Genomic DNA, 26,949 nt, shown 5'->3' with positions numbered 1-26,949 from the left:
CAAAATTGTACTGACGTACAGTAGTTGACTTGAAGTACTTAGTTACTACAGACGCAACCTCGCTGTGAATAAAACATTATTCAATAATGATCCAAAATAAAAGCATGAAGCTCTGAAATAATCAACACATTTTTATGAAAACTTGATCCTGTTTCTTTTCACAATAAAAGAGTTTATTTGAGGTGATTTCTCAGAGTCGAAATTAAAGCTAAAGAGAAGGAAAGATGATGACAGCATGGAAATATCTGGAAATATACATGGAAATATCTGGAAATATACATGAATTGCAGTTTTTCTAAACAGCCGGTAAACGGTACTTTAAGCTTTCACCAGTCTCAGATTAAGGAGGACGAACACTTTGGTCTCAGATGACAGAAACGTAGAATCAGAGATGACTGAAGCTGGAGGAACAGAAGCTGGACAGGAAGTGAAGTCAAAGGCCTCTCTGAAACCACCCTGAAGCTAGTCAGGACCTCACCCTGAACAGGACTCATGTGTCCCGCCTGTGGACAGCAGGGTGAGTGAGGAAGTCCTCAGCGAACACTGCGTCCTGTCCTCTGTGAGCAGTAAGAAGCTGGACAGCGGTGGAGTTTCCTCCTCGCTGCCAAACAACAATCAGAGCGCTGCAGACAGGAAACAGGAAGCGCCTGAGACAATACAGCGTGGAGAGGACCCGGAGCCCAGCGGCATTCTTCAGGCACCAAACGAGGATGCAGTCCACATGAGCTTTTCCTGCAGGCTGCAGGAAGAACGAGCTCAGCGGCCGCCTGCAGGAACTCTCTGCAGCTTCAGCCAGCTTGCTCTCATTGGACGCTTTGGGTCAGAGCTGCAGGTAAAGAAGACAAACCCTCAGACCACCGAGGACACTTTGATTCCTCCTGACGTGAAACACGTGAGTAGCTGAAATACTTCAAGACTGAACAACCTCATCAGATCTGATTCAGTCACATCAAAGTGAAGCGTACACATCAAAGCGATTAAGCACCTGACACAAGAAACACACTCCCATAGGCTTCTCATGTTATTTACACGTTCCCAACAGCGCCACCCTGTGGTCAGATGCACACACGTTCACATGAGGATGAAGATGAAGATCATGTTTCTCTGATCATAGAATCATCATGTAAATCATGTAAAGTTTTAGGGGCCATCGTCTAATAGTAGAGGTGAACTGTGAGTTCTGAGTATAACTATGTTCTAATAATAATTTATTATTCAGCACTAATAGTACACAGTGAAAATACTCACTGCCAGTAAAAGTCCTGCACTCAAAACCTTACTGAAGTAAAAATATTATCAGCTGTACTGTACTTGAAGTACCTGAAGTAACCTCGTGGTGTGAGCACAGTGTTCCTGTCAGAGTGTTTCTCTCTGCTGTCTGTGGATTCATGTTCCTGCTGCATTCATGTGTTCATTCATGTCACTGCTTTAGATGTTTCAGCTGGAGCTCATTGAACTACTTTATATCCTGTTGGTGCTTTAATCTCCAGACATGAAGGAACTCTTCATCCTTCAGTTCATCCAAACATTCAACATCAACGCAGCTGGAGATACGAGCTTTTCACTGGACAGGAAGGAATCTGAAGAGTGACTAAAGCTGAGTAAAGAGTAAAAGTACAATATTTAACTCTGAGATACAGAGTAGAAGTATATAGATGTATAAAATGGAAATACTCAAATAAAGTACTTCTAATTTGTGCTTGAGCAAACCTAGAAAAGAAAACTGAGTCTGAAGACTGCAAACACCTCACACACCGAACACACACACATCGTCACCATCATCATCATCATCATCATCATCATCATCATCATCATGTGACATTCAGCAACAACAAATAATATATTCAAAGTCTTCGCAGCTTGTTTTACTCTGATAAAGAGTCAGAAGATCAGATCAGACGTCAGATCACAGGGAGGTTCAGGGAGAGGTGGACAATCAGAGGTACACCTGACACAGATGAGTCAGTCAGAGCATTGAAGGCCACTGACTCTAGGTCTGTATGAGGGCCGTTCAGCTCGACCGGGTCAACTGGTTTGACTGGTCAGGTTGGTTGGACTGGCTCAGATGTTTGGACAGGTTGGACTGGTTCAGCTGGTTGGACAGGTTGGACTGGTTCAGCTAGTTGGACGTCTCGATGGTTCACCTTCAGCAGCGTTTCGATCATCAGCTCGCTCACCTCGTGTCTCGTGTGTCTGTTTCCCTCAGTGAAAAACTTTCTACATTTATGGTCACGTCACAGACTGTTTCCTGTTGCCAAGGTAACGGGTTTGGCTCGCCTTATCCCGCTGTCCCTGACTCCCCTCTGTTCAGTCCTGATGCAGAAAAGCCGAACCACAAAGATCAGTAAAATCCGACTGTTAGCATCGAAAAGTTAGCAGCTAAAATGCTACAGCAGCAGGAAGGTGAGCTCTGATCAGACCGGGACCAGGACCAGCCTACAGACCAGGACCAGACTCCTGCCATGACTGTGTAACTGACTTTAATGCTGGTCCGCTCATGTTAAACTATGTGGAAAACAGGAGGACAGAAATGTCTCAGTGGACTGAAACTGTCTGTATTAAACAGAATGAAACAGAAAACTGAAGGACGGTGAAGAATCTGGGTCAAGGATCAGAGAACCAGGAGCCATTTCAGAACACAGATAATCTGCCAGTGTAACCTTACAGATGTCAAACACTGAGTCATGTTGTCCTGACACCTGATCACACAGCTGGAGACCCCCCCCACCACCACCACCTGAAACATCGACTTTTGGTTTCAGCGGGACACAAAGCCTGATTGAAGTCCTGCATTTAACCCATTCATCCACCACAACCTTCACCCCCCCCCCCCCCCCCCAACAAACAGAGAACTGGGATTCACTGCAGGCCACAAGCTGAACTAAACATGCACAGAAAGTCCTCACAATGCTTCAACTAGGACAGGACAGGACAGGGCGGGGTGGGGCAGGGCAGGACAGGAAGGGACAGGAGAGCTGTCTGTCATTGCAGGAATGAGGTGACTTTAGCTGCCTGAGCTGAACTGAACATGAAGCTGCATCATGTGAACATTTAAGAGCTGAACCCTGAAAGAAGAACAAAGGTATCTGCAGGTAAAACAGTCAGACTCGTGCTGCAGTCTGGCGCTCATCAGTGTGACAAACAAACAAACCAACAAACGGAAAATCAAAGGAAGAGTTGATGCTTTGAGTCTGCGTGGATGTTTAAGTCTCTTCGTCGTCGCTGTGGTGCGTCTTCTCCTCGCTCAGGCTGCTCTCGTCGATGTTCTCCAGGGAGTCGGCTCGCTGCACCGTCAGCTCCGTCACGCTGATGCACGGCAGCGAGTTCTGCTCCGGGTACATCCACGGCTTCAGGTGCGGGTTGTGCTTCCTCTTCCACTCCGGATACTTCAGAGACGCCTTGTAGATCTTCCTCATCGCCTGAGAGGACAAAGACACAGTCACCCGATGAAGAGCTCCGAGAGGAAGATTAACAAGCTGCGTTTCGTTTATCTCGTATTTGCAGATTTACCTTTGGAGCCACAAACTGAGAGACTCTGTTCACCACCCACTTTGGTAACGAACCTGCAGACAGAGAGGACGAGACAGCACGTCACGTTTATAGGACACCTTCAAGGACATTTGAACGTCTTTGCCTCTTGAAGGGGCGGCCTCAGGAGTCAGACCTGGTTTAAAGGTGAACATTCAACATTCAAGTTCAGTTCAGGTTTAGGTTTTACAGCTGTACATGTACACAGGTCATATCTCTCTCTCTCACACACACACACACACACACACACACACACACACACAGTGGAGTCCAGCTGTACCCACAGTGGAGATAAAGCAGAAGCTTAGTCTGTCTTAGTTTCTGAAGGCTGTGTCCCGTTTGTGCCTCACCTCTGGGGTCCACCTGGGTCAGGTAGTAGAGGGTGGAACAGTTGGATCCGTTGGACTGGATCAGGTATCCGGTCAGCAGGGACACGGCTCGGACAAAGTCCTTCTTGGGAGGATGTTGCTGAGGGGATGCATGGAGAAAAAGATGAGATGAGTTACTTATAAGTGATCTATGTCTAAAGTTTTATCTCATGTACCAGTAGCAGTATCAGGCCAGTATCAGTATCAGTATCAGTATCAGTATCAGTCCAGTAGCAGTATCAGGCCAGTATCAGTATCAGTCCAGTAACAGTATCAGGCCAGTATCAGTCCAGTATCAGTATCAGTATCAGTATCAGTATCAGTATCAGTATCAGTATCAGTCCAGTATCAGTCCAGTATCAGGCCAGTATCAGTCCAGTATCAGTATCAGTCCATTATCAGTCCAGTATCAGTATCAGTCCATTATCAGTCCAGTATCAGTATCAGTCCAGTATCAGTATCAGTATCAGTCCAGTATCAGTATCAGTATCAGTATCAGTATCAGTATCAGTCCAGTATCAGTATCTGTCCAGTATCAGTCCAGTATCAGTATCAGTCCAGTATCAGTATCAGTCCAGTATCAGTATCAGTCCAGTATCAGTCCAGTATCAGTATCAGTCCAGTATCAGTATCAGTCCAGTATCAGTCCAGTATCAGTATCAGTATCAGTATCAGTATCAGTATCAGTCCAGTATCAGTATCAGTATCAGTATCAGTCCAGTATCAGTCCAGTATCAGTATCAGTCCAGTATCAGTATCAGTATCAGTCCAGTATCAGTCCAGTATCAGTATCAGTCCAGTATCAGTATCAGTATCAGTATCAGTATCAGTATCAGTCCAGTATCAGTCCAGTATCAGTATCAGTCCAGTATCAGTCGAGTATCAGTCCAGTATCAGTATCAGTCCAGTATCAGTCAGTCAGTCTGGCTCTGGTTGATGAACAGACTCAGCTTGAGAAACAGTTCAAAGTGTGCGACAGTGTAAATGGATGTACATGTTCATGCTCACCGGGTGTTTGACGGAATAGTTGATGATCAGGTAGTCGCTGCCGAGAGGAAGCCAAGACCTCATGGTCACGAAGTCCCTGTTCTTCAGAGGGCTCGGACATTTCCCTTCAAACAACATGCACAAAAAACATTAAGACACTGACATTCAGGACTGAAACACGTCTTAACTGTACAAGTCAAAGCGGTGAGCGCTAATCAAAGGTCACAAGATGCTAACGATGCTAGCTCCTGGGTGGTTCACATCCCACAGTCCAATCATTGTTACTGAGAAGCAGAGAGGAACTGACAGGAGTAATAGCCGATGTCGGCGTTGACGGTCAGCTTTCCGATGTCATACGTGTCGATCATATTGGTGTCCCACTTCCTGCGGTAGCTGGTGTCATGGAGGACGTCATACAGGGTCTCTGCCGTCACGTCCTTACACACTATCCTCATCTGAGACACAGACAGAGAGACAGACGATCAGCCCACTGACAAAACAATCTCCACTCAAGGTCCACTTACTTCTTGTTGTGGATGCTTTGACCGGATCACCGGGCTTCAGTCAGCAGGGATCACATGAACAGAGCATCGTTGCTCTTGGTACAGAAACATCAGAGTGGACGCAGATCTGGAAGCTGCACGATGTCATCAAAATGATGCTGAAGAAACGGGTTCCCTCTAAAGACCCAAATGTGATCAACAGCAGGATGCCTGACTGCATCAGGACTCACTGAGTCCACTGAGTGTTCTGACTTGCTGGTTTTGTCATTCGCTCCAGGTGAGTCAGTTTGATAACAGCAGCATCTAGTGGATGTTAAAGGAACTGCAAGGAAACACAGCACAGCTCTGAGGCTGCGGACTGGAACACGATCAACACTGTTTGACCTTATTTTCAACATACCAGCATCACAGTTTGCAGACGGTTTCTTGGACCACGTCGTGTTTACTGATGAGAGCCTTTGAGCAGGATTTCACTGCACCAGCCTGTTTCTAATGAAGTATGCTACTACAAACCCATTTGCTGAACATGCAGACTGGTAGGTTTAGTTCAGACAATGGTTTTCACTGCCTTTAATGAGTGTCGGTGTGAAGAGGTGAGGAGGAGTCAGTGCCTCTGCTGTTGAGCTGCAGATGGATTTTAATGCAGCCTTAAATCAGCTGGACGGAGTCACTGAGGAGAAATATCTGAAAGAAGCCGCAGAGCTCTAAAAGTAGCTGTGTAGGACGTGTTGTGTAACATCTGAAGCAGCTCAAGGTCCTTCATCCCTCAGTGTGAGAAACCTGCTGCTTTACAGCTTTTAACAGAATCGCTCACCTGGAAACTCTTTATGTCTGTAATTTGCCAATAATTTCACACTGTGCTCCTCACCAGGAAAAAAGGATCAAATTCTGAGACGACTGTTTGAGTTGAGTTAGCTATGATTTTACTGATCAAACAATCAATAAAATAAGAAATGGACCAAATCCCACAAATCTCAATAAAATATACAAGTTAAACACAAATACAGAGAAAAAATAATTAGAAAAACCGAAACCCTGCAGACTCTGTCATCCCCCACCTGTCCAGCAGAGGCACCTGGCGCTGTTCTCTCAGCACACCTGCTGCTCGTTCTGTCAGCAGCTCTCACCTGCAGCTCTCACCTGCAGCTCTCACCTGCAGCTCTCACCTGCAGCTCTCACCTGCAGCTCTCACCTGCAGCTCTCACCTGCAGCTCTCACCTGCGCCTGTCTGGAGCATTTGCTATCTATTTGCTGTCAGTCATCTGATCTAAATTTGAAATTGTCCTGAATGGACGAAACTCTTGTTTGGAATTGATTGCTTAATTTCCTGGATGGACTGATGCTCGAAGGCCCCTCATCAGCTATCTTATCAGGCAGGCTGGGATTTCGGCATTCAGCCTGCAGGTCAGCTCAGAACCAGCAGCTCCCCAACAGCAGACACATCTCTCTGACCTCTGACTACATATCCCATGAGTCTTAGCAAGGGAAGCACAATGGAAATGTTCAGTCATCTTCACATGTGGCTCAGCATCTATGACAGCCCGACTCTGGTTCAAATCCAACCTGAGCCACAAACTCTTTCTGCTGGATCATTGTGGTGGTCCACAGGGCTCCCCTTTAGGTCCTTCAGCGTTTCCTGTTTACGCGCTTCCTCTTGGGGATGTTATTTGCATAATATCATATTAATTAGCCTTTTCATGCTAATGACACCCAGCTGTATGCAGCAATCCCACCTGCTGACACCAGCAGTCCATTCCCTCTGTTTAACGAACTTGACGAGATCAAGTGCTGATGTTCGACAGCTGAAGACCAGGAACCAGAAATCCCTCTATTCAGGTGTCCGAACTCGATCCGGCTCATCTCTGAGCCCTCTGTCCTTTCATGATTAATGATGGCAGTTATTGAAAGCAGTGAAACAAAGCAGCAAAACACTGAGCGTCTCTGGATCAATCGTCCCCACTGAGACATACTTCATATGACACTGAATCATGATGTGAGGAGGACATCGTGAAGATCTGGACCTCAACGTCTGCTGTATTTCCACTACATTTTCTCTTATTTCTGCTGTACTTTGACCTTTTTGCTGATTTTCTGTCATGTTTTTGCCAGACGGTTTTATTTTGGCATGGATTTTATTTTCGATGTAAAAAACTGGATAAGTAAAGAAGCAGCCCTGAAATAACAAGAAACCAGGACAGAAGACAATGAATTGAAGTGCCGTGCGTTCACTTTTATGGCTTCAACACAAATCTGAGCTTAAATCTGTGCAGAGAAGAAAAAAATGGGTCTTTTATCTCATCTCGAACAACACGGAGGAGGCGTTTCCACCGGACTTCAGTCAAAGCTGCTCATTCTTTAGAGGTGACGCTGACAGACGGGCAGGTTGAAAACACAGCCTCCCTCTTCCTCCTCCTCTTCCTCGGAGGTCTGGACGTCACTGCAGGACGTCACCTTTTTCCACTGCTGTAGTCTTACAGGAGTGCTGGGCTCGGCTGAGCTGCGGTCATCAGATATTGTGAGGGTCAACGCTGTAAAACGCTCCGTGTAACTCAATCAGCACGGCTCTGCTGCGGCGTTAATGATTCATGAAGCGCTGAGCGTCACGTCTTTGTCTGTCAGTCACTCACCAGCAGTCCCTACGTCTCATCTCTGTGTGGACGTTTCAGTAAAGAGCGCTGACGCTGTGACCTGCAGCTCGCGTTCAGTTTCAATCACAAATTATTCAGTCGGCTCATTTCATGGACTTCACAAATAAAACGCTCATCAGCGAACACAAGGTGAAGGAAACAACAGCGACTAGAGAACAGAGCAACACAGAAGAACATCTTCAGGCAGACACTTTAGCTTAGCTTAGCACAAAGAAAGAGAAACTGCTGCAGTGCTGAATAAGTGTGTTTGATCACTGATGAAGAGTTCAGAGATGAACTGATTAAAATGTTAAGGTCAAAGGTCACTGTGACCTCACAAAACACATTAATGACCATAACTCTCTAATGCTAACATTTATCGGATCGCGATGGTGCATCTGTTCAGGTAACAACATTGTGTTGTGAAAGGCGTTGCTTCTGGTCTTTGTGCTAAGCTAGGCTAAACGTGTCTCAGCACTGGACACAGAGATCAAACTGACATCTGTCTTCTTCTCTGACACATTACAGGCGCCCAGTTTAACAGCTCGGACGGCTAATTAGCACCTGTCCACAGGTAGAGCCTCTTGTCACATTTCTGCTTCTCCCGTTTGAGACGTGAGCTCCAGAGATCTGAATTATTCATGAGTGAGGGGAAGCGCCTCGCTGCTCCAGAAAGACCTCCTGAATTATTAAAGCAGGAGCCATCATCATCTTCATCATCAGCGCTGCTTTTGTGTCTGTGTGTGTGCGCAAGTCGCTCAGTCGTCGTCGTTCATCTCTCCACAGTGACTTCCTGTGGTCCTGTGGTTCACTTCCTGTGGTTCACACATCGTGTAATACTGAAGGGTTTCATGGTATTCGTGTTAAATGCAGACGGTATGGTTGGCAACTCTCTGCTCTGTGAGGGGAACAGCATGCCGGTGCTGTGAGAAACCACGTGTAATGCACCTAACTCGGTAAACTGTCATCTGCCTTACCTCGAAAGGGCTTTAAGACATAAAGACCTAAAAGTTTTAAGGTTTAAGATTGAGAAATGGAGCAGCTGTGCTGATTGGGCTAAATGAACGCACCTGTGTGGGTGAGCCTGAACGCTGCACTTCGGCGACACAAGCCTCATTTAGACACTATCTGCTGCCTTTTGGTCAAGTATGAGTAATATTCAGGATATGCACTCTTATGCGAGAAAAGCTATGGATGAACAATTCAGGAAAAATGGACGAGGAGCTCAAGAAAGCTTCCACTACAGATGCTTCAGGCACTGCCAGCCAACCTAACAGACCATCTAGAAAATCCAAAACTTTAGCCAGTGTGGAGGACGTTGAACGCCCTCATTCTTGCTGCAATTGAAAGAATTGAACGGCTGCAGATGGAAATGCTTAAACGCACACATTCTGTGGAAAACTCTGTGAAAGAGGTCAAAGACACCCTGGATGGCATGGGGAAGCAGCCGGAAGAAGTAACAACAAAAGTTCACACCTTGGAGACGACAGGCACTGCACTGCAAAAGGAGAAAGCGGAGCTGCAGGAGAAGTGCGCCGAGCTGGAGGCATACAGGAGGCGCTGGAAGCTTCGGGCGGCCGGGATCCCCGAGACAGCCGGTGAGGACACCAGGAAGATCATCACCGACCTGTTTGGACAGGTCTCCCCGGGAATCAAGGAGCAGCTGGAGCTGACGGTGGATGTCGCTCACCGGCTGGGCCCCCGGTCCGGCGATCAGAGGTCCAGCCGTAACATCATTGTGCTCTTTATCCAGAGCCCACCGGGATCGCGTCTGGAGGGACATCAGGACAGCGATGGTGCTCGAGGAGCGCAAAGATCAGGGTCTTTGAAGACCTTATGCAACAGGTGAAGGATGCCCTAAACCAGCTGTGGCCCCAGGTGCAGCAGGCCCACAAGGAGGGCAAGAGAGCCGGCTTCAGGGGGCCATTCGCCTACGTCGACGGACGAAGGGAGACTGCGTGACGTAAGATCACACCAAATGTGCCAAAACTACGAAAAACATGTGAACGTAATGCCTTATAAACTTAAGCTTTTCTTGTCTCTTTACTAAAATACTGGACAGATATCACTAATCATACAGAGGAACATTTTGATTCAGACTGACTGGACTGACTGATGAAATTGATAAATTCCCTACAAAAAATAAGAATTCCTTTTATTCGTCACATTACACACAACATGCATAGTTAAGGAGGGAAACTGTACACGCCATGCAATTCTTTCCCGCTTTTTGACCCATCCATGGTCAGTCCTTCCTCCACGGCAGACCAGGAGCGGTGGGCTGCCGGTCGACCAGCGCCCGGGGACCCAACTCTCATTTGTCACCATTGGTCAGGTGGTGATCTTCTTGCATGTTTTTAGTATTTTTCATGGAGGGTACTCCAGGTGAACACGCAAACTCCACACAGAAAGGCCCCTTATTTTTCCTCGAGCAGCAGGCACCGAGCCACCTAAAGGAGCAATGAATGAGCTAGATAATGTACGTAGCAGATTAAACTTAACTGACATATGGAGGCATAAACATCCAAATGATAAAATGTATACATGGAGTACTAAAGATGCAGTCTCGTATTGACTCGTATTGACTTCTGGCTGGTCTGAGCCAGCACAACTGATAATGTAGAGAGAACAGACATCGAACCCACTATTTTCACAGACCACAAAGCAATTTCAATTAGGATAAACCTGTCAAAAAGACCACAAATTAACACAGACTACTGGAAATTAAATAGAACACTAATTCAAAATCATGACTTTCAAAGCGGGCTGCACGATGGCGCAGCAGGTAGTGCGCGTGCCTCACAGCAAGAAGGTCGCAGGTTCGATTCCCGGGTTGGGCCTTTCTGTGTGAAGTTAGCATGTTGTTCCCGTGCATGCGTAGGTTCTCTCCGGCTTCCTCCCACAGACCAGAAACATGCTCATTAGGCTGATTGGTGACTCTAAATTGCCCCTAGGTGTGAGTGTGAATGTGAATGGTGTGTGTATGTGCCCTGCGATCGGCTGGCGACCGGTCCAGGGTGTACCCCGTTGACAGCCGAGATAGCCCCCCCCCCCCCCCCCCCCGCGACCCCGAAAGGGACAAGCGGCATAGAAAATGGATGGATGGACTTTCAAAGCCAAATAAAAAAGCTTATTGAGAAGTACTGGAGACAAGCAGTGACTACCAGCTTGTATGGAGAGTCCTGGGAGTTATTAAAATATGAAATCAGAAGATTGGCTATAGTATTGCGCAAAAAATGTCTAAAACAACAAGAGAAAAAGAACTCCAAATCGTTACAAAAATTATGAACTTAACGGAAAAAGAAAAGCCGCCTGAGCATGAGGCCAGTGAACCCCACGACAATCTGCACAGATTTAATTTATGAAGAAAAGGCTAGAGGTGCTTTGATTAGATCAAGAAGAAAATGGCTAGAGCAGGGTGAGAAGTGCTCTAAGTATTTCTTTAACCTTGAAAAAAGAAATGCAGAAATGTCTTCTGTGACCAAACTTAAAAGTAAGTACGATTTGTGAAGAGGAATCAATGATCTCTAACTCTTTCAAACTTTTATGAAGAACTGTACTCCAGACGAACTCTTGATGAAAAGCAAATGGATGTGTATTGCCAAAATATAAATCAAAATATTTAAAAAACTGACAACAAACTTAAGGACTTGTGTGACCAAAAAAATCTTTAATTATGAGATACTTAAAGCTATAGACTCACTAAAAGACAATAAATCTCCTGGAAATGACGGCATTACTGGCGAATTCTACAAAAGCTTCAAGGATGCCCTTACCCCGTTTCTTGCATGTGTTTTCTAAAGAATCAATCACCAAAGGCAAACTCCCACCTTCTATGCAGCAAGGACTCAGAAATTAACACCCAAACCAAACAAAGACAAAATGAACACAGAAAACTGGAGGCCAATAACCTTATTGAACAATGATGCTAAGATATTTGCCTCCATCTTTGCGCAGAGACTAAAGGTTGGATTGGGAGAAATTATTGATCAGGAACAATCTGGGTTTATGGCAGGCAGAAGTATAATTATTAATGTAAGATTAATATTGGACCTCATAGACCACCAGCTCATAGTAAAAACACTCAATACATTTGGATTTGGAGAACGATTTATCTTTATCATTGGAACTTTATACAAGGGATGCAACAGCTCAGTAAAACTCCAACATGGAACCTCTCCTAGATTCAATATGGACAGAGGAATAAAACAGGGCTGTCCTCTAAGCCCGTACCTGTTCCTCTTTGTAGCACAGATGTTGGCTGCACAAGCTAAAATGACAAGCTTTCACGGTATCTGTGCTTTTGACAGAGAATTTAAAATATCACAACTGGGGACAACACTGCTATTTTTATCAGGACTCAAACAGAAGGTAGTAAAAGTAAGGTAGTAAAACTGTATTAGAGAATTCTCTGATGTATCTGGCTTAACTATCAACCTAGGAAAATCTGTATTGTTGCCACTTAAAACCTGTAGCTTGCCACAAGTCTGTGGTATTCCTGTCAAGAACACAGTTACTTACCTTGGGGTAACAATAAAAAAACAGTCCAATCGATCTGATCTGAACTTCAACTCCGTCATCAATCAAGTAAAGAAAAGGTTTAATATGTACTTAATGCGAGATTTGTCCATTTATGGCAGAGTTTTATTAGCTAAAGCTGAAGGAATATCAAGGTCTGTATGCATGTCTTTGTCAATGGATTTACCTGTAAACATGTAAAGAACTGGATAAAATGCTTTTTAATTTCATATGGAGAAACAAAGGCCATTATCTAAAAAAAGCGATTCTCTGTAACCTGAGGGGAAATGGAGGGTTGGAAGTTCTACGTTTTGAAACTATGAATATGTTCAAAATTAATTGGTTATGTCGCCTCGTCAGAGAAAATGTCAATACGTGGAACGCAATTCCAAACTATCTATTCAATAAATTAGGAGGAATTCACTTTTTACTCAAGGGTAATTTTAAAATTGACAAAATACCAATTAAGTTATCAAACTTCCATAAACAGGCGTTGCTTTCCTGAGGGCTGATCTACAAACGCAGCTTCTCGCCAACCAGCTGCTACATCTGGACCAACCAACACATACAGCGCAGAAACAAAACAGTATTTTACAAAGCTTGGTTTGATCAGGGGATATTATGGGTTCATCAGTTAATTGATGAACAAGGACAAATCTTATCTTACAACCAATTTATTGACAAATACCATCTCACAATCTCACAAAGAGATTACACAGTTTCCAATACAATACCAATGGGAATTCTGCAGCTCCTGAAAGGTTCCCAGTTCCATCCATACACACAAAAATGATGCCAAACTGTTCATCCATAACATAGATATAACAACTAAAATCTGCTCAAATAAATTGATCAGGAATCTCATTCAACCCTCAAATCGACCGGCAGCCAACTCTTACTGGAATTCACTGTATGGGAAATAAACTGGAGGGGGCGTGGCTGGTTGGCGACAAGCTGCTCATTCACAACAAAGTCAAAGAAATAGCATACAAAATCTGTCGTGATGTATATCTGGCAAAAAAAACCCTGGAGAGATTTAAATTAAACATAGACTACAGCTGTGATTTCTGCCAAACAGAACCAGAAACCATCTTCCACCTCTTTAATCAGTGCTCATACAGTAAAAACCTCTGGACTCATATACAAAATCTAATCCACGACAAAAGCGGACACAGGATCGGCCTCCAGGAAAGCCACATCCTCTTTCACTGTGAAAAGCCCTCCATACCCCACGACCTTTCCCGCATCATGCTGGGCAAATTTCACATTCACAAAACAAAATGGGCAAAGAGAAAACCAAATGGAAAATACTTTGAAAATGAACTCAAACAATACGTTAATACAATAACAACATCATCAAACAACAAAGCCATAAAAATATCAGACTTGTTTATCAAATACTTAAAATTCCCTGATTTAATATGAAATGTGTTTATATTACTTAATTTCACCCTCTTCATATATATGTTTGTAATACTGCCTTTACATGACTCTTTGTGTTTACATTTGTGTTGTAATAATAATAAAAAAACACTTCCTGTACCTCACTTCCTGTGGTTCACTTCTGGTGGTCCCTCACTTCCTGTGGTTCACTTCCGGCTCCACGGACTCAGCACTCAGTACTACTGAGGAGCGGGTCGGTCGCACGAGGCGACGTGCTGCGGACGCCACTGATAAAATCGATGTACGCCTGAAAGCAGCCAATTAATCAACGTCGACAAAACAGTGCAGGCTAACTGAAGAAGAGTTGGCAGACTGGACTACGCTTTTTTTCGTGTTTTTAAAACACAAGTCAACTCAACAAGGAAGTTGCTGCGCAGAGAGTTAATGAAAGTACATCTGCAGCTGGGACAACTGAAATGCCAGGAGGTAACAAAAGGAGAAAAGACAGAAAGACGACGAACAAACAAACTACCTCTGAAGAACTCCCTCTTCCTGAAATGACCAGCAGGATTTTCTTCGGCGCTGGGGAAGACTTGGAGGTGATTACTGCCGCCGACGTGCACAGCTACGCCAGCTCGCACGGAGGTGAGGGGACTCCCTCACCTGAGGCCGAACACACTCCGGCTGCTCAGCGGGAGAGAACTGAATTAACCCTTACTCAGCTGCAAGACAACATTGTGAGAATGCTGGTGGACAAAATAAACCAAAGGGCCGATGGCATAGAGAAGAAGGCAGACGGTTTGGAGACGCTGATCAAATTAAACACTGAAAGTATCAATGCATTAAAAGAAAGCTCTGAATTTTCTTTAAAGAGCTCCAAGATGTGAAAGCTGATGTGACCACGATGAAGACCTCAGTCTCCGCTCACGAGGAGAAGCTCGCAGAGTTGGAGGACAAGGTGAATGAGGCAGAGAGGAACCAGAGGAGATGGACCTGAGGCTGCACGCTCTGAAACAACAGGAGGGAGAAAATCTCAAACAACGTGTGATGGAAGTCTGCCGAGCCATCGCTCCAGACCTTGGCGACCACCTGCAGCTTCACATTGACATCACCCAAAGGATGGGACGGAGAGACGCAGAGAGGACACGGCCAGTGATCATCAGATTCTCATCCAGATCAGTCAAAGACCTCATCTGGAAGACCGCTAAGGGATCCGAGCACCTCGCAGCCAGGAAGCTGAGGTTTGGGGAAGACTTGACATGAAGGACAAAGAGACTGGAAACAGACTGTGGCCCCACATCGAGGCGGCGCGCAAGGAGGGGAAGAAAGCCGTCTTCATCGGAGCCAAAGCTTTGGTTGACGGGAGAGAACTGAAGGTATGAAAGTCAGCGTCGTGCTGACAGTTAGGTTGGTTTTGAAGTAATGCAATATCGGGTGCAGCAAGATTTGGCTGTAATTTGGACATGTTAGGATAGGCATGTATATTTATGGTTGCCTACCTGCCCCCTTAGTTTTCAGGTGGACACTTTATTTTATTCATATTTTTTTTTCAATCCATTAGAAGGAAGGTGTCTTTATCAGTGTGTTCTGTTAATGTTCAGGGTATCAGAGATATTTTGAAAAGAAAGGACATTTTTTTGTTTTGTAAGAGACTTAAGGCTGACTTTTATTTTTTTACAAGAAACACATGCATTAAAATCGGATTACAACTTTTGGAAGAGTCAGTGGGGTGATAATATCTGGATGTCATACGGATCTAATACATCCGCAGGTGTTGCAATTTTGAGAGGACAATTTAGTGGTAATATTTTGAAAAGTAAAGCACATGAATATGTAAGATGGTTAATTTTAGCGCTGGAGAAAAGGGACATTATTTTTATCATGGGTAATATTTATGCCACAAATAACAGCTCACAGAATAGAATACTGTTTCGGGAGTTTGAAGAGGAGATATCCAGTTTAATAAATACATTTCCTACTGCAAAGCTAATCTTAGGAGGAGATTGGAACTCTATAAGAGATCCCTTATTAGCATCCCTTATTAGCATTGCATTCCATCAAGACCTATAAGAGCCAATTATACCGCTGAAGTGGACAACCTCTGTTTAAATTTGACATATGGAGACACAGAAATCCAGATAAAATGCAATTTATGTGGTGTACTAAAGATAGGACCAAACAATCTAGGATTGATTTCTGGTTGGTATCCAGAGATTTGGAAAACCAAGTTGTGGATGTTAAAATAGAACCATCAGTCCTTACAGAGCACAACCTAATTTATATATCAATAAACTTGAGTTATACAGTGGGAGGAAGCAAAACCAAATCTTGTTATTGGAAATTGAATAATATGCTCCTCAAAGATCAACAATTTTTGAATAATGTCAGATTGACCATTAAGGACTGCTGGAATAAAGCTAAAAAACTGAATTCCTATGGTGGCCAATGGGAATATATGAAATATGACATTAGGAAAATGGCTATTCAGAGAAGTAAAGAAATTGCAAAAAATAAAAGAATAAAGGAAGATAATATTATTAAGGAAATTATTGCAATACATGGTAAGGAAAATTTGTGTAATCAAGACAAGGATAATTTGAATATGCTGCACCTGGATCTCATTTATGAAGAAAAGGCGAGAGGTGCCTTTGTTAGATCGAGGAGAAAATGGTTAGAGGAGGGGGAGAACACAAAATACTTCTTTAATCTGGAAAAAAGAAATGTTGAAATGTCCTCTTTGGTTAAATTGAACATTAATGGCCAGATTACAGAAGAGCCCAATGAGATCAAGCATTTTGTTACAAAATTCTATGAGTCATTGTATAAAAAAAATGATTATGTTGATGATACAGACTTTTCTTTATTTATTAAGTCAAACGCAACATTTAAAAGTGAGGAATCTAAAAATATGTGTGATGGAAGTATCACATTACATGAAATTAAATCATGTATTTCTAAATTAAAAGACAATAAATCACCAGGTAACGATGGTTTAACTGGAGAATTCTTCAAAGTATTTCAGGAGGACATTTCAGAATTTCTTTTAAGGGTCTTCAAAGAGGCAAATGATCTGGAAGGATGCCTGCAACTATGTGTCAAGGTCTTATTTCTGCAATACCAAAGCCAGGAAAAGATGCTTTAAAAATTGAAAATTGGAGACCACTAACCCTGATAAATAACGATGCTAAACTATTGGCTTTAATATTCTCTCAGAGATTAAAGCCCTGCCTCGATCCAATCATTGATGACGGTCAGTCAGGCTTTATGAAAGGAAGGCATAAATCTAATAACATCCGCCTAGTTTTAGATCTAACTGATTATAATGAACTATTCTCTGATAACAGCTTCATTTTATTTGTGGACTTTTATAAAGCCTTTGATACGGTTGGGCATTCTTTTCTGTTCAATGCGTTGGATTTCTTTGGATTTGGTGATTATTTTAAACGAGCGGTTCAGACTTTATATGAGGGTTGTAACAGTTCAGTAAAACTACCAAATGGGACCACACCCAGATTCAACACTGAAAGAGGGATTAAACAAGGAGATCCGATTGCTCCCTTTTTATTTTTATTAATTATGGAAACCATGGCCTTGTATATCAAGAAATATCATTTTAGAGGTATAGAATTGGATGGAGAGGAATTGAAATGCTGTCAACTGGCAGATGACACTACAATCTTTTTACAAAATGAAGGTGAGGTGGAAAAAGCCTTACAATGTCTGAATGTCTTCTCTCAGGTATCAGGTTTGAGAGTTAATGTCAAGAAATGTGACCTCTTCCCTTTAAAGGACAAACCCGCTGATTTGACTGAAATATGTGAGATCCCAGTGAAAGATGTCGTATCATACCTAGGCATTAAAATTTGCAAAAATCAAGAAGAGCGAGCCAATTTAAATTTTATTCCGTTAATGGAGAAGATGGGAAAAAATTTGATAGTTGGCTTGGACGAGATTTCTCATTATATGGCAGAGTTTTGTGGTCAAAAAGCGAAGGCCTTTCACGGCTTATAAATGGTGCATTGGCACTGGATGTCCCTCAAGCCTTAGTCAAACAAACTGATTCTAAGTTGTTAAAATTTATTTGGAGAAACAAGCCTCACATCCTCAAAAAGGGTGTCCTGTGTAACCCGTGCTCTCAGGGTGGACTGAACACTCTTGACTTTAACACCTCAAACACGACTTTAAAAATTAAATGGTTAAAAAACTATATGCTTGGTAAGAACAAAATGTGGTATATTATTCCAAACCTGATTTGTAAAAATGTTGGAGGTATTGAATTTTTGGATGTGACTCCTTAGATAAAAATGTTCGGGTAATATCAGCCCCTATGCTGGGAGATTTAACCCTCACTGACAAGAGATGCAACAAACGTTATATCAGGCGTCACTGTCAGGAGACGTCAATTCCCTCTATTAAGTCCTTCTGGGAGGCAAAAATTCAAAACATCAAGTGGAAGTTAGTATGGAATATAAACAAAAAATATTGTGTCACCAATAAGATCAGAGAAGTCTCGTTTAAAATTGTTCACATGATTTATCCAGTCAAAAAAAATACTTGCCAGATTTAGAGAAATAGATGAAATGTGTGTTTTTTGTAACATTGAACCAGAAACTGTGATTCATTTGTTTTATTATTGTCCTTATGTTAAACTGTTTTGGATAGAAATGGAAAGGTTTGTTAAAGACCGAATGGGACTTAGAATTTGCCTAAATATAAAGGACATTATTCTGTATACTGAAAGAAACTTTGGAAATTTGGAAAATTCCACATACATAAATCAAAATGGACTGGAAAAAAACACAAATTCAGCAATTTAAAATGGAAGTTGGACATTATATTGAAACATTGACAGGACTCAAGAACCAAACAGCAGTCAAAACGGTGCAAATGTGTAAAGCCTTAGGAATTGTATGAATTATGAACTGAACTAACTTGAGATACCCCTGAATATTATTTTTTTGTAATTAGTGTATATATTATGTATATATTTGTAAATATGGTGTGTGGTGAAAAAAAAAAAGATCCCTCACTTCCTGTGGTTCACTTCCTGTACTTCACTTCCTGCGCTTCACTACCTGTGGTCCTTCACTTCCGGTGGTCCCTCACTTCCTGTGGTTCACTTCGTGCGCTTCACTTCCTGTGGTCCTTCACTTCCTGTGGTTCACTTCGTGCGCTTCACTTCCTGTGGTCCCTCACTTCCTGTGGTTCACTTCGTGCGCTTCACTTCCTGTGGTCCCTCACTTCCTGTGCTTCACTTCCTGTGGTCCTTCACTTCTGGTGGTCCCTCACTTCCTGTGGTCCATTTCCTACCATCAGTCTGGGATCAAACGGTCTCAAAGATCAGAGACTCCTCGTGATGGTGTCTCAGTGAGGTGACTGCACCAAGCTCTACGACATAAACCAAAACTAAATCACGCTAAGAACAGCAACTATCTGAGAATGAAAAGTTGCCTGAACTGTGAGTAGATACAACGATAAGGAGACCAAAATTTTTCTCTTTTCTGAAGTTTCCCGTCCTTCCTGCCCTGCGAAATCAGACCAAACTTTTTCCTTTGTCTCGGATGGACTCTATCACATACAGTGAAAGCCCTTGAGGCTGCTTCCAAAAAAGGAAAAGAAAAGCAGTGATTTACTCCTACCTCTGTCACTTTTACCATCCCAGCTGCTGATCGGAAATGAACAAAGACCCTGCTATCGCGATGCGCTCAAATGCACGCAAAGACTTAGAAAACCAACTCGAGGTTTTGGACGGATTGCTCATCTCTGAGAACCCACTTACAATACCTGATGAAAACATTGAAGATCGACGGCCGGGAAAGAAATCAAAAAAATTGGCCAGTGAAGGAGACGATGAACAAACTGTGACAAACTCTGCATTAATTTCAGTGATGGAGAGAGCTGAAAAACTGCAGGAGGAATCCCTCAGAAGGCAATCTCTCGAAACCACTGTTAAAGATAACACACAAACACTTCAAAGTGTCACTGACTCCCTGGAGTTTCCGGGGGAACAAGTGGAAGATGTGACTCTCCACGTGGACTCCCGGCAGAGTCAAGTCAAAACATGGAGAAAGAAGACGCGGTGCTCCGCGACAAATGGAATAACCTGGACGCTTACCAAAGAAGATGGAACCTCCGAGTGGCCGGAGAAGACATCAAGAAAACCATCATCGACATCTTCGGCCTGGTCTCTCCTGACATCGCTCAACAGCTGCACTTCTCTGTGGACATCGTCCACAGGCTTGGACCCCGCTCTGAGGACCGTCACTCCAGCTGCCGCATCATTGTGCAGTTCCTGTCTCGCACCCATCAGGACAAGATCTGGAGAGATGCGCGAACCTCTAAGCTGCTCAAGGAGAGGAAAATCAAAATCTTCGAGGATCTGACCCAAGATATGAAAGACGCAAGGAACAAGTTATGGCCGCTGGTGGAACAAGCGAGGAAAGAGGAAAGAAAGCCGGATTCAGAGGCTCTTATGCCCTCATTGACGGTAAAAGGGTCACAGTGAATGATATGAAAAACTTAGTCCGTAGACTGGCACAATTCGCACAGTAGAAGAAGACCCCCCCCCTCCCTTTTTCCTCCTGTATTTATAATGAACTTTTGTTCTAATCTAATTTTTGATTTCAATTATCGCCTTACCTTGGCAACTAACTGACTTAGTTTCTCCTTCAAATGTCCCCTAACTAAACCCTCACAGTGCAGGTGACCTGGCCTCCGGAGCAAGAACGACTGTCTTTGTATGCAGGATCTGTCGTAGACGCCTGGTGTTTTTGTTTCACACTCATCCTAAGAGAGGTGCGTGAGTGCCCTCTTTTTAACTTCAAGATGAGGGGGTTCATGAATTATTGCACTGTATTTCTGTATTTTCTATCTGTTAACTGCAGGAGACGTAGAAATAAAGGCCCTAATTATGAAGATGAGAAACATGAAGGCTAATTTGACATTTCTGAATTCACTGCATAATTTCCTATAACGTCTTTATCAGTGGTTTCACTTAATGCCAGAGGCTTGCGTGATAATCTAAAATGCAAAGCCCTGTTTTTATTTATCAAACAACAAAAGTCCGATTTCTGTTTCTTACAAGAATCACACTCAATCATAGATGATACTAAATTCTGGAAACTTCAGTAGGGAAATGACTTAAGGTTCTCACATGATTCAGAAACATCAGCAGGAGTAACCTCCCTGAAAAACACATTTGAAGGAGCTATATTACATTCCGAGAGTGATGCAAATGGTAGATTTCTTACACTAATTATTAAACTTGATGACATTATAATCCTTCTGGCCAATGTATATGGTAATAATACTAAAACTGATAATGACATGGGCTAACAAAACTGGTACCTGCAGATCACGAATCGACCAGTGGTTAATCTCAAGCAGTCTAGATGAAAATAATATCGATGTTAACATTTTGACTTCCCCGCTCATAGATCATAAAACTATAAATCTTCGAATTAACTTTAGGCCCAATGCCAGTACCTACCGGAACTCATATTGGAAACTCAACAATTTGGTCCTAAAACGTAAAGTTAAAGTGGTCACAGAAAAGCTTCACTTTCTAATAAAATGTTACTGGCAGAGGGCTTTGAATGATAAATGTTTCCAAAAAAAACTGGGAACTACTGAAGTTCGACATAGCAAAATACCTAAGACAGTATGGATCCTCTCTGGCCAAACTAAGAAAAGAGGAAGAAACAAAAGTAATTACCAAGACTGCCGCTCTTACTCAGTGTAAGCTGAAGATCTAACAGAAGATGACAAACATCAACTAACTGAGCAGCAGGACAAGCGAGATGAAATATACAGAAGTCATGCAGCAGAGAAACTTCATGTAGATGTTTAATGTTCTAAAGGAACCTATATAAATCACAATATGATGAAAATGCAACAAAATACTTCTTTGGACATCTCTCTCAGTTAAGCTCTGTTAGTTTTGACCAAAGGGACCTCTGTGACAAGCGAGTAACCTTAGAAGAAGTCAGATTGGCCATTCAGCAACTTAAATATAATAAATCTCCTGGAACTGAAGGCTTGGCATCTGAGTTTTACAAAACATTTTGTGATAAACTCGCCCTCCTGCCTTATATCAAGGGCTTCTAACACTCATCCCCAAACGTGATAAGGACTCACTCCGCATTGATAACTGCAGACCAATCTGTCTCCTCTATGATGATTAGAAAATCTTAGCTGGAATCTTTGCCAAAAGACTGAAAGCAGTACTGGATGACATTATTGATGAAACACAAACAGGACTGATGAAGGGCAGACGTATCTAACAATGTAAGACTTCTTCTGGATCTCACTGATTATGCTGAATTCTGCCCTGACGACAGCTTTATTTTATTTTTTGCTTTTGCAAAGCTTTGATACCGTTGAACACAAATTTATGTTCCAGGCACGACAGAAATTTGGCCTTGGTAAGTTCTTTTGTTCCACTTCTGTTCCACTTTCACGTCTCCACGTTTTGATTGAGGCTGTGGAATTAGGCAGGGGTGTCCTGTGTCGCCATATTTATTTCTGATATGTGCCCAACTGCGCTCTGCCTTCATCAAACAGAGCGCCATCAAAGGGATAAACCACAGCAGACATCATCAACAGCAACAGAAATATATGGTAAACTTTGTTTTCTTCTCCTGCACTCTGTGATTCTATGTAACCTTTAATTGGGATCATCTTATTTGCACATGTAACCCTCTCACCTGTTCATCTCTTTATTCTAAAATAAAAAAAAGGTTCCCTTCCTGTGGTTCAATCCTGCACTTCACTTCCTGTGGTCCACTTCATGTGGTCCACTTCATGTGGTTCACTTCCTGTGGTCCACTTCCTGTGCTTCAATCCTGCACTTCACTTCCTGTGGTTCAAACCTGCACTTCACTTCCTGTGGTCCACTTCATGTGGTCCACTTCCTGTGGTTCAATTCTTCACTTCACTTCCTGTGGTCCACTTCCTGTGGTTCAATCCTTCACTTCACTTCCTGTGGTCCACTTCCTGTGGTTCACTTCCTGTGGTCCACTTCCTGTGGTCCACTTCCTGTGGTTCACTTCCTGTGGTCCACTTCCTGCAGTTCATGAATTGAAGGTTGTCTTGTCCATCTTGTCTCAGCAGACCACGTCCTTTTGACTCTTGTCTTTCATGTCTCTTGTCTGTCAGTTCATTACGTGAAGACGTAAACAAAGAAAAGCATCAGCCTGGAGGAAGTGAAGGTGGAGAGTTTGTAGTTTTTGATCAATTAAAGATAATAAAGGGTTTGTACATGCACTCACCTCCTGATCTGAGTCAAACCTCAGTGAAACTCAATCTTTGTTGATCACATTGATCACTTTTCGTCTGTTATTTATAGGTTTTGTAATAAACTCTCATGTTTGATGAATAAAATGCATTTTTGGATCTGACCTGAAGTCTGTTCATATAATCCATCAGAAGTGTTGGAACGCGGCTGTCCTCTGTGTTTGGATGATATTTATCTTGATCGACAGCTGAGTGTCGACGAGCGGCTGGTTGTTGTTGTTGTTGTTGTTGTCTGAAGTTTCTTCGTTCTCATTGGGCAGATTTGTTTCCAGCGTGACATCTCATCTTTCCTCCAACTCTAAAACCTCTAAAGCACCTCAGTTAGCCTCAGTTAGCCTCAGTTAGCCTCAGCTAACCGTTAGTTGGCTAACATAGAGGCGCTAACAACCAGGAGTGTCTTCAGCTGAACCTGCTGTCCAGACGTGTCCACTGCACTGAAAATGACAAACCACACTGTCAGACACAAAATGAAGACGATCAGGACGTGTCTGAGACATCACCACGGAGACAAAAAAGTTTCTGCTGAACACGTCTCAGCCAATCAGCAGCTGCACATTACAGACACACGTCCAGCTCTGTCTCAGACAGACGCTGCAGACAACGTCCTCCAGACGTCTCAATCCCAGACGATTAACAAGTCAGGACAAACATGTGTCTGTCCTACTGCTTTACGACCGAACATATGTACACACATACATTTACAGTATGTACATACTGTACATGTACAGTATATTTACAGTATGCATATACCTGTGTAGTACTATATCAGTACGCTGAAGTCAGGTCCACCTGACAGCTTTCAGACAGCAGCAACACCTTTCACCTGGACGCTGGTCTGAGTCTACATCACCATCATAATAATCTGAGTAAAGTCTTATCTTATCTTATCTTATCTTACACAGAGATCTGCTGCAGCAGGTTACAGCTGATGCTCTCAGGTGTCTGAGGACAGTGTTAAAATAAGGTGATTGGACGTGTCCGCCTAAGACCCATCCGAGAGGAGTCCGACGTCTCCAGACTGGAAATGCTCCAGTAAAGTAACAGATGTTGTAAAGTGAACTGGAAGTGAACTGGTTTCTGTCTCAGTGCTCTCTCTGCTGGAGTGTCTCCCAGCTCTGCTGTCAATTGGACGCCTGTCCACGTCCGTCCTCAGGTTTCCAGCCGTTACGTTTTCCTTTCCGCTCTGAATTTTTCAGACGCTGACGCCGAGCGCCGGTTTGTCTTTCCTCTGCAGGAGGCCGCCGGGCAGACGACCACGAGCTGCTCCACTGAGAGACAAACCCGCATGTTGAGCATCTGTCCCCGGCCCTGCGTCCACAGATTTATTGACAACTGTTGCCATGGTGACAGGCAGTGCAGCCCCATAAAGACAATCAGTAAATAAAGAAATAAGGCGAGTCTTCATGGGGCAGCTCTGCTACATCATTTACAAAACATCAGACAACAGCGGACAATGTCCCTCATGCCAGAGACGGAGACATCCAAAGTGAGACAAGTCAGAGCAGCGTCTGACTGTTCTGCTTCAGAGCGACACTCTCGTCTCGTGTCATAAATCCAGCGCACCCTTTCCGTCAGCAGCAGAGCTCCATGTGGACGTCAGCTGAGCGCTCTGAGCGGCGTCCTCTCATGTGTCCACCAACACTGTGACCATGACCACCACCACCACGACCACCACCACCACCACCACCACCACCACCACGACCACCACCACCACCACCACCACCACGACTACCACTACCACCACCACGACCACGACCACCACCACCACCACCACCACCACGACCACCACCACCACCACCACCACCACGACCACCACCACCACCACCACCACCACACGAGTCGATCGACTCATCGATCGACCAATCAATTGTTTCAGCTCCAAAGGTAACATGACATGATCAGCACAGCATGAACCTCTGTCTCCCTCCATTCACCGTCTTTTCAACGTCTGTTTATGCGCCACGAGCCTCTCCCAGCATGCACTGGGGCAGAGCACATCCTCTACTCACACCTGTCTGGTCTGGAAGCATCAGAAACACCTGAGGAGCCAAAACTCGGAATCTTTGCTTCAAACTTGACTTTGGTTTTTCATTTCAGTCCAGACAGCGGATGAAAGTCTGTCGGACTTATTGATGAATTGGCTCGTGACTTCTGTTCCGATGTCAGTGATCTGTCACATGATCGCTGCTCACTGACGCAGGTGGACACACCTGAGCTGACAGCTGGTGATAACGATCCGATCATTTGTTGGTTTACGTCATGCAGATCCTCTTTTCTAATGAATGAATATTGATCAGTGATCAATACTGAGAGACAGTGAGAGACCCTACCTGTCGTGACGTCATCCCCACAGAGCGTTTTAAAATGAATAAAAGTGATGATGGAAACCGTTTCATATCGACAGATTAACTCTTTAAATTCACCTGAGAGGTGTGGACAGTCAGCGCTGTCCGCACTGAACCTCGTATCTCCAGAAAGTGAACTTTGACGGCGAGAACTGACCTGAGAGCAGCCTCACCTTCAGCTTCTGGACGCTCCTGCTCTCCTCCTCGCGGCACCACACCGTCACTCCCGCCTTGTTGTAGCGGCTGATCCATCCATCGGGGCTCAGACACTGGTCTTTGAATGAGGAGAAGTCCGAGTCGTCCGGGATCTGGACCGGCATCTCCGCGCGCAAACGGTTCGAGGTGAAGCTGAATGAACGCCGGAGTTCAGCTCTACATCAGTCAGAGATCCTGGAGGTCTCAGCTGCTCCTGGACTGGTCTCTGAGTGATGCCGCAGGCTGCAGGTTTTCTTTGCTCTGGATCCGTGACAGCTGCGGATCCCTGATCACTGCAGAGAGGAGGCAGCAGACGAAGAGCTCTCACCCTGAGCGACGAGACTAAACAAACGTGGAGTCAGTGTCTCCGGCCTTTTGTCCCCTGGAACCAATAAGAAGAACCGCTGGAAAAGTCCTTCGTCAGTCCCGCAGCGGGGACATTTGTTTCAGTGGCTTTTATTTCATTATTATTTCATCACTTCATGTCGTGTCCTCACTGTTTGAGGTGTTTGATCAGCTGCTGGATGTGAACAGAGTGACTCATCTTCTCAATAGACAATCTCTGGCAATGCTGAACACTGCTGCCTTCAGGTGCTCCTGTAAATATGAAGATCTCAGGCTGCTGCCGACAGGACAGCACGTGTCTTAATGTCAGACTTTGTCCATAAAACTCTGTTTTACTCTTCACTTCTTAAGTTAACTCACTCACACAGAAACATGTCTGACTGAGTTTTTTGATCTGCTGCAGGAAAATATCTGAAACTGGACAAGATATCATGATTTCAGACAGTCCCTGAATGCATCAGTAACAGTACCTGATACCTGTTGTTCAGGTGGAGCAGTGGGTGGAGTGAAGTGTGTTGAGTCAGACTGCTGGTCAACAGATCAGGTATCAGCAGCTATTTGTTTCCAAAAAGCTGCAATGAGCTCTGACACAGAGAGGAAGAGGAAGAGGAGGAAGAAGAAGAAGAAGAGAGGAGGAGGGGGAGGAGGAGGAAGAAGAAGAAGAGAGGAGGAGGGGGAGGAGGAGGAAGAAGAAGAAGAGAGGAGGAGGAGGAGGAAGAGGAGGAAGAAGAGGAGGGGGAGGAAGAGGAGGAAGAGGAGGAGGGGGAGGAAGAGGAGGAAGAAGAGGAGGAGGGGGAGGAAGAGGAGGAGTAGGAGGAGGAGGAGGGGAAGAGGAAGAGGAGGAAGAAGAGGAGGG

General features: G+C 44.0%; 1 protein-coding gene across 1 annotated transcript; it reads right to left on the bottom strand.

Annotated features, from left to right (window-relative positions):
• Positions 1 to 136: 136 nt before the first annotated feature.
• Positions 137 to 26,056, bottom strand: stard15 (StAR-related lipid transfer (START) domain containing 15). Its single transcript, XM_070962690.1, has 6 exons — positions 25,727 to 26,056; positions 5,191 to 5,338; positions 4,905 to 5,008; positions 3,879 to 3,996; positions 3,511 to 3,563; positions 137 to 3,419 (listed from the first exon to the last, which is right to left on the bottom strand). The coding sequence occupies exons 1-6, from the start codon at positions 25,871 to 25,873 to the stop codon at positions 3,204 to 3,206; spliced, it is 786 nt and encodes a 261-aa protein (XP_070818791.1). The 5' UTR covers positions 25,874 to 26,056; the 3' UTR covers positions 137 to 3,203.
• Between the last annotated feature and the right edge of the window lie 893 nt (positions 26,057 to 26,949).

This window comes from Chaetodon trifascialis, chromosome 5 (genome assembly GCF_039877785.1).
Source record: "Chaetodon trifascialis isolate fChaTrf1 chromosome 5, fChaTrf1.hap1, whole genome shotgun sequence".
Classification (NCBI taxonomy): domain Eukaryota; kingdom Metazoa; phylum Chordata; class Actinopteri; order Chaetodontiformes; family Chaetodontidae; genus Chaetodon; species Chaetodon trifascialis.
This window is presented reverse-complemented; position numbering and strand designations above follow the sequence as displayed.

Excerpts from the sequence above, each read along its gene's own strand:
- stard15 (XM_070962690.1), bottom strand. The coding sequence starts at position 25,873 with ATGCCGGTCCAGATCCCGGACGACTCGGACTTCTCCTCATTCAAAGAC. Across the intron at positions 5,009-5,190 it reads CGACATCGGCTATTACTCCT|GGAAATGTCCGAGCCCTCTG; the intron begins GTCAGTTCCTCT and ends TGTTGTTTGAAG. Across the intron at positions 3,420-3,510 it reads CTCAGTTTGTGGCTCCAAAG|GCGATGAGGAAGATCTACAA; the intron begins GTAAATCTGCAA and ends TTGTCCTCTCAG.